We start from the raw sequence: 17,649 nt of genomic DNA, 5'->3' as shown, positions 1-17,649 counted from the left end.
ACCCGACACCAGAATCTGATTTGGGCAAATAGGGCAGATCTACAGCCTCTCCATGAGTGGGGATGGGACGCTCTTCTCTGTTGCAGCCTCGCTTTGTGATTTAGGCTGATAAGATGAGTGTATTTTTACATAAAAATCTTGCCCACTGCAGCTTTAAAACTACTACTGATTGAACTTTGAACATCATAGGAATTTATTCAAATTAATTCTGTCTGAGGGTTGATTTAACCATTAACTCTAAAGCTGTATATATATATATATATATATATTTCTTTTTTTTGTGGTCTCCATCTTTGGTGCTCAGCGCTCATTGCTGCGGTGTTCCTGCACTGCACTTCCCAGAGATCACCTGTCAATCAAACAGTGTGGGCGGAGCTTGGATTTTCTGATGCAGTTTGAGTTTCTCTTTTCTTTGTCTGTTCGCCATGGTGGCTATCACTGCTCATGCTAACTACCCTAGTTCTTCTTCTTCTGTTTATTCCGAGCAAACCGGAAACATAAAACGCATCACTTCCTGTGCGCCGGAGGCTTTTTCCCGGGAAAGAGCTGCTGCTAGACTCCCGGTGTTTAGAACAGCAAATGGAAAAGCTTTCATGAACTATTTTGTCTTATTACTTTAAACGAGGATACACTGAAACACTGTAACAGAGGAACAAAGGGACAACATCTAAATGAGTGAACTGTGCTGTCCATCCAGCAGTCTCTTTGTGAGCCTTATTGAATCTGCTCGGCTCAAAACAAATGGCCCTCTGGGAGACAATAAAGATACTGTATTGAACCACATCGAACAGTGGAAGAGGAGATGTTCAATCCCCCATTGATCTGTAGAGGCACACTCCAATGGACACACACACACACACAGTCATGAAGCTGTCGAATTAATCTACACACACATACAGTCCAGTAGCCTGTTAGTACAGTAGATAACAGATTTTACACACACACACACACACACATGAAGCAGTCAAATTAATTTACCAAATTTTACACACACAACCAGGAAAAAGCTAAATGAGCATTCACACACACACACACAGAAAAAAGTCTAAAATCTACACACACACCTAACACACATGCAGTCATACAGACAGATAACAGTCAAATGAACATATACATGTTCCCGCAAACACTCTCTCTCCCTCACACACACACACACACACACACACACACACACACGCACACGAGTCAGATGAAGCCAGTGTGTGAACAGATGATCTGCTTGGCTGTCAGGGCAAACAGGCTGAGTTCAGAACGTTGGCAGCCACAGCGACACTACTAATTGCCTCGCTCTGCATATTCTCCCGGTATGTGTGTGTGTGTGTGTGTGTGTGTGTGTGTGTGTGCGCATGTGTGTGTGTGTCATCATCACATGCAGAGTGAGTCTGGTGTCTTTCGCACCCTCTTATAGCAGGCCGCGGTGACTCGGTGTGAGATCACATGCTCGTGTGTGTGTGTGTGTGTGTGTGTGTGTGTGTGTGTGTGTGTGTGTGTGTGTGTGTGAGACGCTGGCACAGAGTTAAGCCCGTCATATGTCTCACAGAAAGAAGGTGAGAGACGGGGACGGTGAAAAGAGGGGAGTGGATAAAGAGTCAGATGGAATGAAAAAGATGGGAGTATTACTGGAAGGTGGATGAGTGGGGAAAAAAAAAGTGGAGTTGTATGAGGAAGAGGGGGGGGGTACAAAGTGCGAACAATGGGGGGGGTGGAAGGGCGGATGTGTGCGAGATTGAGAGTGATAATTGTGTGTGTACGTGTGTAAAAAGAAAAAAAAAGCGAGGTCCTGCGGGAGCGAGTGAAAAGCGAAAAGAAAAAAGAAAGAGAGGCGGAGAAGAGTAGAGGAGCTACTCAGCAGCAAGACGACACAGCATGTGGGATATAGCAAAAAAATAAAATAAAAAATGGGAATATAAATAAGAAATGAGCAAACGGGGGCAACTGACAGTTTCAACACTTGAGCACTTGATCATGTTAGGGTTTCAGAAAGCTAAATTGTTGTTTTTTTTTTAGATCTTTTTAATGCCATATGGAACTGGATTAATAGTAGAATACTAGTTTAAAAAAAAAGTAACAAAAATCCGGCAAAAATTTCTTTGTTTGAATACAGCTAATGAAAGTTAGAAGATAATAAATGCAAAGGCGCAAAATAGCGGAGGAAGAACATACTAAGACTGAAAAAAGACGAACAATATGAAAAATATACATATAACTGTATGTACAATATGAGAATATATGAAAAATGTGAAGTATGTGCAGTATGAAATAAGTCTGTTGCGGTGTTCTGATTACAGACACTTGTGAAAATTAGAGTTTTACCTTTGGGAACGCGAAAAATTCAGAAGGCCATTTAAATAATGTCAGGTGAAATAAATGTCTTGATTAAAAAAAACAAAACATATTATACTTATTCTAAACTTATCACTTATTCTTATCTGTCTGGTAAAATGTCCGATCCCAAAATGTAATACCAACAAGGGATGTTAAATGTAGAGGAACCCGCTGACTTGTTGCCATAGTTACAGGTTTTGGCACGAAAGCCTTGAAATTCATTACCAAACAAATCTACTGCTTGAGGTGCTATACAGCATTGCTCTTGTTTATTAGTCAATATGTGACTTTTTTTTTTATTTATGGCTTCGGCAGTTTTTGTTTCATTCTGTTTTATGCTGCAAGACAGACTCTTTTCAAATTTAGAATTCCTTTCATCTCGGACTTACTAGCATCAAATGTGGCTAACTTTTAGAATCGGTAGATAGTTTTGAGGTCCCATGCTAATTTAATAAAGTCCACAGCCATGACAGCAGAAAAAGGCACTCCGCCATGTAATGACGGACAGATAGAGGGGTCTTTTGTCGGGATCCGTGTGGTAAAAATTTTTCAAAAACTGGTTTATGTTTTGTCCATCATAACCATTACAAAAAAGTCACATGTGAAAACCTATATGTGACTGCAAAGCACATATGCTTTTTGGCCACATGTTGGTTTTCATGCGTGAACATGTGAAATTTCCCTTTGACATTAACCTGCGAATTGTCTCTTTGCATGTGAAATGAAGTTTTCACATGTGAAACAAATACCGACTTTTCTAATGGCAGGTGAAAATGTGAAAAAGGGAAAAAAAAAAACACACTTCATCTAGAAATTGAGATATTTTTTTTTACATCTTAAGTAAAAAACTGTCACGTGACGTCAGAATGAGTGAGGAAACACTGTTCACATGTGAAAACCAACATATATCCAGAAAGCACACGTGCTTTGAATTCACATGTGGGTTTTCACATGTGCCTTTTTTGGGTAAAATGGGTAAAATGAATAGGGATCAAAAAATAACCTCGCTTTGTGTTCGCATTCTTTTGAACAGACGTTTGATACAAGGAAAAAACACACTGACTGGTCTGTGTGCGGAGGCCCACCAACGGATTGCGAGAGGAGGGGTTGCCGACTGACCCGGAATCAGCTGCCAGCGAGCCCTTTGCCAGCGACAAAGCGAAAAACACGGCCTCACCTGCGGCCCCGCGGAGCAAAAAAGAGCATCTGGGTCAACAGAACACAAACACGACCCCTGAAAAGGCCCGACGCCAGGAACCCTCATCAACATAGTCAAACAAACCCAGCCCGCTCCTCCCCAGAACCACCGGCTATAAATATCACAGGGGCCTTAGCATTCTGTACCGCGGCGAAGCCAAAGTGTCAGGGATCAATAATTTATGCAGCGCGAGGAGAAAGTTGTCAGATCCAACAATGCCTTACAGACGGAGCCGGGGCGTACTGCTTGTTTACAGAGCTATTTCAGAGGAGGCTGCCATTGATTAAACAGCGCTTGACAGTAACAGGGAAGAGGGGAAGGGGAGAGATTGGCGAACGGGGAGAATCGTTTCTGGGATAGGATCAAGTTTGTATCTGTAACGGGATATTTGAAAGGTTCGTGAATTCCGCAGCAACGTTGGAGCGCTGTGGTGAATCGCAAAGGGTGAGCCGTGGCATGGCTTCACATGGGCTTTTAACCCCCACCCCCCCACCCCCCCTGTTTCATTTCTGTATTGGGACTCCTGGACGGCCTTCGGATGGATATCTACACTGCGGACACCGGGGCGCGATTAGCTGGGCCAGGCAGCTAATGACTACTGCTTTATAGTAGAAGCCTTGCCTACACAACTCTCTCAGGAGTATGGGCGTATGGGGGGGGAATGCAGTGCTCGCTGAAAAATTGTACACAAAAAGTTAATTAAGCCTCGGTGCAAACCTGATTGCTCGCGTTGGGAAAAGTAAGGTTGAATTTTGACCCTTGAACCTTGGAAATATGGTAAATGCTGAAACGCTCTATAGCATATAGTCCAATTTGCTGTGACAGTGTTGGGATGTTAATAATTGGTAATGCTGGTTTTATGTGAATGTTTTTTTTATGACTTGTTGCAATTAAGGGGAGGACTTTCCCTTCCTGCATGATTAATTTAATTTTATAGTTGTATTGTTTTTTTGTTTTATCATAACCGTCGCGCAAATTAACTGAAACTGAATACTTGTGGGGGAATCAACAAGGAAATTCCAACAGAGGCCCAATGAAAAATGAACAAAAAAATAGTAATAAAAATAAATAAATAAATACAAAAAATAAGAATAATTATATTCATTCTGACTGTTTGGTAGACAGTTGTTTTGGAAATTTTGTAAAAGTTTAAGTAAAATTTGGTAAAAGCTTGGTAAAATTCTTGATAGTACTCAACCATTATGAATACAAAATACCTATTTTTATATACAGAACTGAGCGAAGATGCTTTAAAAAATAATTCAATGAAAAGTTTCTAAATATCAAAAAATTGACTCTAAAGAGCAGTCTACTGACACACTACTGCAGAAAACAAATAAAGATCTAAGACCTTTAAATAAAAAATCTAGGGTGCCTTAGACCCTAGTAAATATACATCAGTCTGTCTGAATGTGTCTGTGGCCTGGGCTCCATGCTCTTTTCCAGAACTGCTCTGCTTCACATTCACACAGTTCCACACCACAGTCTTCTTGTTAGCCAGTGGGAGCTGACCATGTCTGGGCTCCCAGCACCCGCACCGCTCAAATCAAAATGAGGGCCGATTTGTACAGTTCATAGGTCCGGTGCTCCAAGAGCCCCGTCCTCTGTTGGCTTAATCAAACTGAGGCGGCGATACAGACTGTGACTCATTACGGCCCAACACTGAAACAGAGCTCATCTCTCTCCTCCTCCACTGGCTCTATGTGTGTGTGTGTGTGTGTGTGTGTGTGTGTATGTGTGTGCCAACATATACAGTTGTTATACATTACATATGCACGATGCTGGCCTTTTATTACAAATGGGATATGGGTCAGTGAGTGTTGTCCACTTCTGATATGATGGATATGATGCAGTTTGAGAGACTGCATATTTATCATAGAACTGATTAATACTACAATGGTTGTCTATGAAGGCCTTACCCTGAATTACTCTACTGTGACATAACACACAAATCTGCATGAATGATTTTTATTTCCTTGGTTTCAATGGGGAGTTTTAGTGTCCCATGATGGTCTAAATGCTGTTTCAAAGGCTTTTCCACCTTAACAAGAACAACATTCTCAGGGAAAAACACTAAAATACTTGTAGAAAATGAAATTTGGCCCCAGATATTAGCAGCTTCAATCCAAAAATATTGGTATCAGCTTTCCAAAACTCATATCGGTCGAACCCTATAGCACAAACATATACATGAAAGCAAATGCTCGCATACACAGTCTCATACAGACACACACACACACACACACAGAAACACAGATTTCCACGTTACCCTTGCCAAGCCAGCTGCATAGATATTCTGCAAAAGTATCGCTGCAGGATATTTTGATAGACCCAATCTTTCTGGAATCTCATCAAGCTCATACAAAAAAGTATTCGTCAACTTGCCTCCAAATGCTTCTTTGCAAAAATGACACAATTATGCCTCCAAATAACATTATTTCAAGAGGTAAAACATTTTTTTTTAATTCAGCCTGGGACAGATAATGCATTTTTTCCCCTGTCACGGCCAACTTTATTCCGGCACGGGTGATCATCGCTGATAATTTACAGGCTTGACCTTGACAAGCTAGATAAATCATGACTGTGGTTTAGTCGAGATTTATCATCTGTGTATGAAAACCATGGAAATGGAACTATATCCATGTAGTGGGTACTGCCAGAGGGCGTCTCTGATCCTCTCATGCAGACAGGAATCACTAGAGGTTAACTGGAGTCCATTTATATTGTCAAGTTCAGCTGGCCTGGGCCCGGATTTCACGGAACCTTCTTAAGACAAAAAAAATCTTCTTAAGTGCTGTTTTTTTCTTAACTTTAGTCTTAGTGAACAAAATAGGAAAATATGATATTCTCAAAAGCAGTTCTTATATATTTTCTTAACTTTCTTCTGTTTCTTCCGAAGAAAAAACGCACGAGTAGGCCTAAATGGAAAGAAATGAAAATTCTCAAATTTGTTTTTTTTACTTTTTTTAAGTCAACCCCTCACCTGTCTTACAATTCCTACATTTAAACAGATTTTAGACAATTAGGTTATAGTTCAAAGTCTTCATAGGTTCGCCTACACCTAACATTAAGTTAACATACTTGCTTATTTACTTTGCTTATACTTTGCTTTTTTACTTGTTCTAGTTTCCCTAAATAGGTTTTTCCCCAATTGTTATGATGGAAGTACTTTGGGTTGCAGCAAGACCTCTGAGAGAAAGAATGGATCTGCTTACACTTCCTGCTCATGTTTCACTGAGACAGTAGAGGCTTCCTAGACCAGTAATCATGTTCCTCAATGGTTATTAGCCTCAAGCTTATTAACCATAATTCATTCAGGCCCTATTTTGAGAAGTTTGTAAGTAGGAAAAATGGGAATTGTACTTAAGAACTTTCTACAATTTCTTCTAATGTCATTTCTTAAGATCTATATTTTAAGAACACATTCATGAATCTGGCCCCTGGTGACTTTAAGCATGTTTATGTGGATGGCTGCTGGAACATGTAATATATATAAAGGTCCGCACTCAAAATGTAAGATGCCTTCTCCTTTCTTCTTTACAATCTTTAATCATTGAAGGGAGAGCAGAAGAAGAGGCAAAGGTTTCAGCACTAGGCCATCATTAGTATACGGACCTGTTAACCTAACGGAACATCAAGCAGCATCTTATCTTATCTTATTTCACCCCGCCTTAGCTGGAAATCCAGACAGAACATCTTTGTTATGTGGCGCTAGCTGTCTGGGCCCGGTTCTTGTTTGTTATGACTGCTTCAGTCACCTGTACGGTTCAATAGGTCACAAGGTGTGAGACAGCCTTACCCCTGGGCCTTGAGGTGATCCTGGAGGAGAAGCTAGCGGAGTGCGTTTCTGACCTGGAAAAACAAAAAAAAAAACAAGACAGGAGACAGTGAAGGGAAGAGAAAACAGTCCTTATCCTTTTTACTTCTTCCCCTATTGTTCTCGAACGGTCTTGATCCGCCGTTCACTCGGCTAAACACAAACAATTCCTGTTCGTCATTTCCCCGCCGAGCAGAGTTAACAACACTGTTATATCTTTCCAATGGTCCACATACCTGGCGGCGCTGTTAATTTCATAGCCTGGTTAGGCATAAAATGGAATATTAGCCGACGCCAGGGGAGGGAGGTTGACTGTAAAATACGCCGTCTGTTTTGACTGCCTTGCTGGTGATTGAATTTGCAGTCAGGTGACATCCTGAGCCGGAGACGATATAACAGTGTGGCCCGAATGAGTTCAGCAAATTGCACGACTCAACTTTGCACAAACAGCGGGGCGCCAGGCATATTTCCAATCAGTACAGAATCTATCCAAACTATTTCACACAGAATATGGGACCGTGTTATAATGAAGGTTTATGTGAAAAAAAGATGGGACTGTATTCTGTATGTCAAGTAAGCCCAACTTTTTGATACAGGATAAATATAAAGTTTATCCTGTTTTCGTCACTTATTTCATAGGTAGGTACATAGAGATCGATCTGTATATTTCTACATACAAATATGTATATACACTGCCCGTCAAAAGTTTGGACCCACCGGATTGAATGTTCTATGTTTTTCATCATCTTAAAGCCATTTTGATCTAAAGGCTTCTGGTTAAATGCTTGAAAATGAGTTATAAATAGATATAAATAGTGAAGTTGATCCTATGTATGAATTTCTTTCCAAAGCCTTTGCCTTTCCATCGAGGCAAAGGGCAGCTACTTTAAAGCAGTGGTTCTCATCGTGGGGTCCGAGGACCACCAGGGGTCCTTGAGGGGGTTCCAGGGGGTCCCCAGCAAATTGATGAATCGTTAAACTTCAGCATTATTTCATTTACAAGAAGTGAACACAATTAGAGAATGTAGAAGAATGACTGTTTTGATCATAGTTTCTCTGTTATCTCTCTACCTACAATACAGATAGTCATGGAATTCTGGACAAAATCATATCTGACAATAGAAATATTCTCTGATTTGACAAAATCTCATCAAATGGGGGTCCATGGCTCTAATGTGGACTAAATTAGGGGTCCTTGATATGAAAATGGTTGAGAATCACTCCTTTAAAGAATCTAAAATATAAGATAGTTTTGATTTGTTTAACACTTTTTTGGTCGCTGCATAATTCCATTTGTGTTCTTTCATAGTTTTGATGTCTTTACTGTTATTGTAAAATGTGGAAAATAGTAAAAATAAAGAAAAATGTGGTGTGTCCAAACTTTTGACAGGCAGTGTATATGTACACATATACAGATTATTATAATTTGTTTTTTATTAATTAGTAGTTAATAATTAGTAGTTTCACTTTAACTTCTTTTTGTCATATACTGTTGAATTTGAATCTTTTTTTGGGGTGCTTTATATGTTGTGTTACGGAATACTGTAAATTAACTCTGTAATACAAAAAAGAACATGAGACTGTACTGGATTCAGACAGAGTCACAGTGGGTTTAGAGTCCAAAGCGATGCTGCCTAAGCCGGTTGGTTGGTAGCCATGGTGATAGTGAAAATTAAAGGCTTTCTAACATCTCTTTGTCCCTCGCTCCCACTCTTTCTCGCTCTCTGTGCTGGGCTTGACTGGCCTTTTGGAAATCGCTGCAGTTGCCTGGGGTGCCTTACTGTAGCTCCCATCTGCTCCGACTACATGCGCATAGACTGGACATGGTGCGGGGACTGGCTGGCTCGCTGTCACACAAATGTGCTCTGGCATCCCCTCTGGCAGCCATTTTGTTTTTTTTCGGCTCTCTGTTTTCTCTGTGTTTCTTTTTCCCTCCGGAGCTGGCAGAAATATGTGTTTCACCTCATTAACTGGACTGACGTGTAATTGGCCGCTATCTGTGATCAATGAGACGCCTCTTGACAGCTGAGGAAACCGGCAGATGTGCGAGCGAACGGGCAAATATATACGTCTGCGAGGAGACGCCGGGGATTTGGGAGGGAATACGCTCAGATATGTAAAGACGGTGCGGCGTTAAAATATGTTAACGAGCATCGATGTCGACGCGGCAAGATGGAAGTCCAGTCAGCGTCCGTCATGAATAACTTATAGGCTCCTTCTGAAAACGGAGGACGCGCTAAAGTGTCTTACGTTCCCCGCTAACAAATGACTGACTCATGGGTTACGGAACGCAAAGAGCTCCCCCCCCCCCCCCGCCCCGCGTTTGATCCTCGCTCGTACAAACGTAGCCACGGGCATCAAAGACACGAATTACACATTCCGGCTCGTAAATGAGCTGATGTGTCTATCTGCTGCGGAGGGAAACGCATAACCCAAGCATGTCTGCGTGTGCCCACACACACACACGCGCACAAGCAATCTTGGAAAAACAAAAAGTCAAGAATGATTAAGCCACTGAAACAAAAGAGTGACAGAGATTCATGATATCATTCTACTCTAAACACTAGCCACTGAAATCATTTGGGCTACTTGGGCAGTCCTTTGAGGACTCTTGAGCGCTGATTAAAATGTCATTAATAGACTTTGCCAAAAGCCTTCCCTGCCCACCCATGAAGTGGGCCCCGATCAACACCATTCTTCTCTCGGCAGATAAGTTAACAGCATCATTAGGATGGAAATCATCAAGTGTACAGCTGGGGTCCACTCGAGTTATTTCTGCTGTCAACGGGATTGAGTGGCTGTGTGCGGTGTTTACCATGCTTTTAATCAATTCAGCGACAGACAGAGAGCAAATCAGCAGTTTGGGTTTCAGTAAGAGATGCCCACAGTGGCACCTCATTTATCTTTGGCGCCATGCAGGATGTGGCATATTTAATCAAAACTTTGTTTCGCTGGGCAGCCTTCTTGAAGGTTCCCCCCCACCGTGAAAGACTTATCATCACAGACGCAGAGGCAAAATAGTAGATGTATTGTTTTACGGGTGATGCTGTGGCGCAAACTCCTCGTCAAATATAGAAATATGAAATGTCTCTGTGTTTGTGAGCAATACCTGGCCAATAACAGTGCTTTACATGCTAGGGATGGGATGATCTGCTTATCTCCCGAGTCGATACGCGATATGGGGTTCACGATTTAATACAACAACAATACGATGTAATAAATAAAAGTTCAATGACAACAAATTCTGACCGTGCAGAATTCTGTTTATTTCTGAGACACAAATCTTTCTAGCGATGGCATTGGCTTGCTAGAATGTAAGCACCAATTTAAAAATGTCATTACAAAGTGCAAATAATATGATTTGCATAGAGAGCTTGTGAAATTGTGATGGTCAAGCGTCTCATTTGTGATTACTACAGGAGAATAAAATGGAGCTAATATCGCCATTCATTTTTCTGCCCCAAGATACGTAATGTCACATTTTTGTATTGCGATATATTTAAACCCATTTTGGTTAGACCCTAGCACATACAGGAGAGGATGGCAAATACTGTATGTCTTTCTAGCTGCAATATTATTGCAAATATTGTACTGTACGTGGGTGTCTGTGTTCAGGTCACAATTCCTCTTTCAGAGCAGAAGCTGGCATGAGATAGCAATGTAAGGCTTGTTCAAGATCAAGGGGCCATAACGGACGGCCGAAGTCTTCTCCAGATATTCCTACCACTTTGAGTTCATTCCTTTATCCCCCCCAGACCCCAATCACGGAGCATGCTAATCGTGCAGAGAGCAGGTGGTGCCACTGAGATAACACCGCGGAGGTGGGGGCTGCATTATGCACGGAGGACAGGCCCGGTTTGATGGTGGCTGCTTAGAACTTTGGTTGCTTTCTCCCGGGTGTTAATGCACACTTGAGGTATGCTGCTCACCAAAGCCGCTCGCAGAAACAGACCACAGCTTTTCTGCTCCAATAAACAAAACCTCTTTGGTGGAGAGAAACGAGAGAGTGGGCCATTTAAAGTGGTTTCGATATCAAACATGAACTGCAAAGATCCACCTTTAGGAACCCTAGCTTCATTTTTTGGAGGAAAACTCTTTGTATGAGAGGCTCGATATTATCGAATAGGTAGGTTCGATATCGCGGGAAATATCGCAATATTCACAAAATATCGCGATATTTCCCACGATATCGAATCTACCTATAATCTCCTGGTGGTAGGATAGTAAAAAAACAAAAATAATCATGCTTAAAGTGAAAAATGTGTCTTTTTAATTCAAGTGGGTTCCCTTTTCCATTATCAGCCCGCCTGTTTTTCTGGAAATAGTAGGAATGAGCAAATTACACCGCGATATTTTGGCGGGACAGCATCATAATAGTAACTTCCGGATATTGCCCAAGCCTAATGCATATGATGATATTTACCACGCGACGGCGATGAGGGCGGTCTTCTCTGCCGTGGCGCGTCCTCCTGCTTGGTCCTCAGAGACGCCTTCGGGCTGGACGCCTTCCCCTCCAGACCGGACCACAGGCGGAACCGCACCTTATCTTTCTCCTCCCGGACCTCCGTGAGAGGAAAAAGCACACGAGGTTTCAGAGACAGCATAAGACAACTGTCAACTGGCGGATGAACAAGAACAGATTCCGCAGAGGAACGAGGAGTGAACGGCAAGGCAGACACCATAAGGAGATTTGTGGCGATGGCGTGCGGGTCTGTGAAAATTCACAGCTGAGGTGTGAAGCTTCAAAGTTATATCTTCACAATGTTAAAACTTTGACATCCTTTTATTAATTAGATACTGCTCACTAAAGAACAGACATGGTTTGTGGGAAATTATTTTCTCAAATGCTGTAAACTGTGATGCAGTTTGATACTGTGCAGCTATAGAGGAGTGATGTAGTTTGATAGTCTTCAGTATAGAGGAGTGATGTAGTTTGATAGTGTTCAGCTATAGCGGAGTGATGTAGTTTGATAGTCTTCAGTATAGAGGAGTGATGTAGTTTGATAGTGTTCAGCTATAGAGGAGTGATGTAGTTTGATAGTGTTCAGCTATAGAGGAGTGATGTAGTTTGATAGCGTTCAGCTATAGAGGAGTGATGTAGTTTGATAGTGTGCAGCTATAGCGGAGTGATGTAGTTTGATAGTGTTCAGCTATAGAGGAGTGATGTAGTTTGATAGTGTTCAGCTATAGAGGAGTGATGTAGTTTGATAGTGTTCAGCTATAGAGGAGTGATGTAGTTTGATAGTGTTCAGCTATAGCGGAGTGATGTAGTTTGATAGAGTTCAGCTATAAAGGAGTGATGTAGTTTGATAGTGTTCATCTATAGAGGAGTGATGTAGTTTGATAGTGTTCAGCTATAGAGGAGTGATGTAGTTTGATAGTGTTCAGCTATAGAGGAGTGATGTAGTTTGATAGTGTTCAGCTATAGAGGAGTGATGTAGTTTGATAGTGTTCAGCTATAGAGGAGTGATGTAGTTTGATAGTATATAGTCAGGTATAGAGGAGTGATGTAGTTTGATAGTGTTCAGCTATAGAGGAGTGATGTAGTTTGATAGTGTTCAGCTATAGAGGAGTGATGTAGTTTGATAGTATATAGTCAGGTATAGAGGAGTGATGCAGTTTGATAGTGTTCAGTATAGAGGAGTGATGTAGTTTGATAGTATACAGTCAGGTATAGAGGAGTGATGCAATTTGATAGTGTTCAGCTATAGAGGAGTGATGTAGTTTGATAGTGTACAGTCAGTATAGAGGAGTTTCTCACCCTGACTAACTGACCTGAATTTGACTCTAGATGACTCCAGATGGTAAAAAAGACAACTTATCTAATATCTTATTTCCAAAATCCTCTTTAGGCATGCAGGGTAGCAAGACATTTTGCCAAGACTTTCCTGCAGACGCACCGCACTGCACAAAATGGTTAGAGAATGTTAAATATCAATTGAAGTTTTTGTCTTCAGGGAAACATCTCTGACAGCTGAGCTGGCTGAACAAATATGGCACAGTGTTGAAAAACAGCAGTGCGCTTTAACATCTTTCAACACATTTTTTTTTTCTCTTTTCTCAGGAAAAATGTTCCTCTCCAACTGTTGTGTTACCTGGGATGCGCTCGGAGCCGAGGGGCTGGGGGTTTTGGCAGGCGCTTCTGTGCTGTAGACCATGACTCCATAAGGGTTTGGCGCCGCACCCCCCAGCAGGGCAAGCTGCATCTCTTCCCCCTTCCAGTCGGCAGCCTCCTGGAAGGGGCACCAGACCCCCCAACGCAGGCACTGCATGAAGGCCGCCCGGGACGTCGCGGTGGCAGACAGCTGTGTGATGGAAGAAGACGCAGAGACATTTGGAGACTAAAATGTTGGCTGGAAATCTTTCCGCAGACAGGAAAACAACCTTGATTAACCTTTTAAAACCCCGCAGAGAACATTTTCTTTTCCGTTTCTGATTTCATCTTCGGGTTGCTCGGCACAAAACAACTTCCAGCATTTCAATATCAATTTTGATATTTTCAAATGAAGCTACTTCAAACTTTAAATTATAGTGGTGGTGGCTATTACTTGCCAAGGTGAGAGTGCAGCACTGACTACTGCAAGATTGTCAGAGCCAGAACTATGATTTAAATAAACAGCAAAGCCTACACAGGCTGTATTCTCATTCTCATATTCAGTCAAATGTTTACAGACAGCTTTGATTGCAGGTTGGGACAAAAAAACAAAACATTGCATTTTCGGTGTATTGAAATTTGCTGTTATATAACATATTTACGCCTTAAAAATATCAACTTTTCCTATGTTAAAGTGAGAGAATGTGGATTTCAAAGATCATTTACTAAGGCCCAAGGCTACGACTAGGACCATGACATGGCCGCTATAAGCTCTTGCAACTAAAATCATAGCAACACAAAAATAAGCACAAACAGTTAAGGACTCTTGTCTGTATTTTCTGTCGGCATCATCAGAAATCCTAAGTCAAACTATCTAGTTTGGGCTAAGCCTATCGACAGCTCCGCTTCTCCCCAAAGAACTCCGGTGCCGCGACTCGCTGATGTCGCCGTTTGCAAAGGAGCTTAAGTGGAATGCGGAGAACATAACATTTATGATGAATTCTAATCGAAAACGACGCGGTGAGGTTTTTCGCTTGTGGTAGTGTTTACCCACAAAGGAAGAAGAAAAGGAGGAAAATGAGAACGGCTGTTAGGGTGGTGATGGCAGTAACGTTTGTGACCCCAGAATAGCTCTTACCGACACTGCGGTATGACAGTCAAGTGGTTATTGTTACAGCCCGGCATAGGGAATTGCTATACCACTAAACGGTCGAAGAGGCAGTCGAGAAGGTTCAATTTGATCCCAAACGATTGTGCAACTGGCAAAAGTATAGGGACTGAAACCGCAGAGGAAAATCGATACACGTCTTGCATTTGCAATTGGACAGCACTATCCTTTACTTCAGACCAGACTTAAATCCCAGGAGCTGGTAATGAAAATATTGGTGTATTGATATATAGACCATAGCAATCTAGCAGTATGGCCTGTATGATTTGTGGCTCCTAAGATATAGGCTGATAGTTACTGTATTTCTAGGATGGAGTTTGATACGCTGTGTTAATACAGTTTAAATTAAAGTGAAAAGAAATTTATTAGAACTCCTTCATCCCTAAAGCCATCCGTATTTTAAACAATGAAAGACATTTGCATACTGTCACATTTGCACGTTGTCACATGCACTTTTACCTCTAATCGTATGTATGTTTTTAACCCTTATGTCTGTTTATTTGTTTTTATGTGGTATGCCTTTTTTTCCTTTTTATGAGCCATGTCAAAGACAATTTTCTGTCATGCTCGTGATTGACAATAAAGTTTCTGAATCTGAATCAATCACTGAGAAAATCTATATAACAATGACAAAAGTGAGAAAAAGGCAATTTGAAAAGCGGTCAAATGCTTTATATGATGTAAGGCAGTGGTAATAACTATTACTAGTAAAGCTGTATTTATTTCCGAGTACTGAGCACTGCAATGGGTTTGCACATTACACAGCTGACATTGCTGCATGGTCTATACTGTGGGGGTCTAAATACTGGGTCACACAGTTTAGGAGCAGATTTGTTGTGCTTAAACATGATTTACAATCAGTCCCATGGCACGTCTATTTCAGCCATCCCAGGAAAAGTAAAAACGCCTTTTGCTTTAAATCATCCTCGGGGGACTCGTGGGTTCTGCTGAATCGATTAATAAGCCGGTCAGCCTCAGACTATAGTAATCAATCATAGGTAGGACGGCGGAGAACACACAAGGACCCTGTCTGTCCTCTTCATTTCAAGAGAAAACAGAGCGTTATTATGGCCTGTTCAGTGGTTACTATCCCCCTGAGCACGCTTTCAAACACGTAACATCATCATCTAATAGGTCATCATTCATGTAAATATCTTCTCTTTTATAAATGCCGTGCGGTGTCTGTCGGGCTGAAGCCTTCTCAAGATTGTCCCTTTGATCATCTTTCAAAATGCGCTGGTTATTGCAGCGTGTCGTACATATGCACCAGTCAGCTGGATCCTGGCGAGAGCTCTAAGAGTTTCCCAGCCCCTATCTGACTTAGACACATCGAAGATATACTGGGGTGATGATGTTACATATTATGTACATAAATACTGTGGCATCCAGATAGGACTCCCAGCCTCCCCAGTCAGCAAGTGCGGAATGTAGCGCTAGGTAAATGAAGGGCTTTCAGGTGACATAACACATCCTCTGGCAGCCATAATGGTTATATTAGCTCTAAGGTAATAACAGCGGTAAACAGCATAGTTGCATTTCTATTAGGGATGGGACGATATATCAAAATTCAATATATCGCAATGCAAAAATGTGACAATACGTATCGTGGGGCAGGAAGATGAATCGCAATATTAGCAACATTTTATTCTGCTGTAGTAATCATAAATGTGATATATAGCCTACACTAGATAACTGCTTTTTCCTCACTGTAACTCTGCCAAAGTGCTACAACTGAAAATAAATCATGTGTGTTCTGCTTGTGGAATATTATGTTTAGAACACTGGGCCTGTTTTCACAGAGAATCTCAAAGTAGGATATCTGAACTTTTCTCACTTCTGCTCCTTGGCGATCTTCCTTAAAAAAGAAATCTATCCACAGACCTACTCTACTTGAGGCTTTATGAATATTGCTCTTTTTTCACATTTTATGCCATAACACGAATTTGAAGGAATTCAACAAGTAGACGCCTCGCTCTATTGACCTCTGTTGCAGAAAATTCACTATTTCTGTGAATAGTTTTTGTGCAGTCAATCTGCCAGTTCAGTGATACTTGCTCCCATGAAATCACTAGCACTTTTTGGGCTAAAAAGGTTATATTTGAACAGCCTGATCATTATCCATTAACTGCTTCTTCACCTCTCCTTGACTTTGTGTCTTTCTCCCCTTCTTTCCTTGTCCTTACCTGGCTGTGAAGTGAATTATTCACACCTTAATTAAGCATTTCACTATAAACAAAATACTGACTTTCAGATCGTTGAAATAGAGAAGCCAAATCTGTGATTTAACCCACAATTAGATCTTTTTTTATTGTCTGCATTCCCAAAGTGTCCCTCAACTTTGACATGTTAGCTTAGCTAACCATTTAGCTGAATCTCATGTCTGTTGAAAACCAAGAGGAAAGGTCGACAAAAAGAATACTATGAATCAAATTATCATATACGGTGGATTTGAAATGAACAAAACCTTTCATTTTTCAAAATAAACCACAATAATTTTAATATCAAACACAGACACTTGGGTGTCTCTGAGACTGTTACACTGTTGCACACATTTGATATAAAATTACAACAGTTTGAAATGGTTTTGACCACCGTTTCATGTTTTTAGCAAAAGCGGAATACTTCTATGAAACAGTTTAACGATCTTGGAGATGCCCAAATTTCTGTGTTTGAGATTAAAACATATTGTTATTTAGCTTGTTTTTCGCCAGTTGCTGCAGCCATTGAGAAAATTTGGAACCAGATTTTTGGTGGCACCTCGCTGGATTGTGAAATGTTTACATTATTCATCTGGTTTGAATTTCAAATTGCTTTAGAAATTCCTTCATTTGATAGCGGCCATTTTCTGATTATTCTGAGGCAGAACTCCATCCCCCTTGAATTTTACTCACAGAACGGGGTCCGGCCCATTTCCACCACTATCACTGCCCTGTCTGATTTGCACAGTAGCTAATGTGTCTAGTAGAAGCTAGTTGCGTGTTAACATTAACATCACTTGCTTTGCTAAATCAGCCTGCTGTCTAGTTAGCTAGCTAAAAAAGCCGAAA

At 41.2% G+C, this 17,649-nt stretch overlaps 1 protein-coding gene across 1 annotated transcript in view; it reads right to left on the bottom strand.

The window, feature by feature from the left end:
- The window catches only part of nphp4 (nephronophthisis 4), a gene marked incomplete at its 3' end in the record, with an annotated part of 121,549 nt that overhangs the window by 29,465 nt on the left and 74,435 nt on the right, over positions 1–17,649 (bottom strand). Inside the window, exons 9-11 of the mRNA XM_071525074.1 lie at positions 13,436–13,645; positions 11,767–11,902; positions 7,323–7,375 (exon numbers count right to left, since the gene is read on the bottom strand). Coding sequence (XP_071381175.1) covers positions 7,323–7,375; positions 11,767–11,902; positions 13,436–13,645 — 399 coding nt within the window. The remainder of the gene's footprint in view (positions 1–7,322; positions 7,376–11,766; positions 11,903–13,435; positions 13,646–17,649) is intronic.

This window comes from Centroberyx affinis, unplaced genomic scaffold (assembly GCF_046629955.1).
Source record: "Centroberyx affinis isolate AG114_WGS23_722 - 3 ecotype Tasmania unplaced genomic scaffold, CSIRO-AGI_Caff_v1 ptg001262l_1, whole genome shotgun sequence".
Lineage (NCBI taxonomy): Eukaryota > Metazoa > Chordata > Actinopteri > Beryciformes > Berycidae > Centroberyx > Centroberyx affinis.
This window is presented reverse-complemented; position numbering and strand designations above follow the sequence as displayed.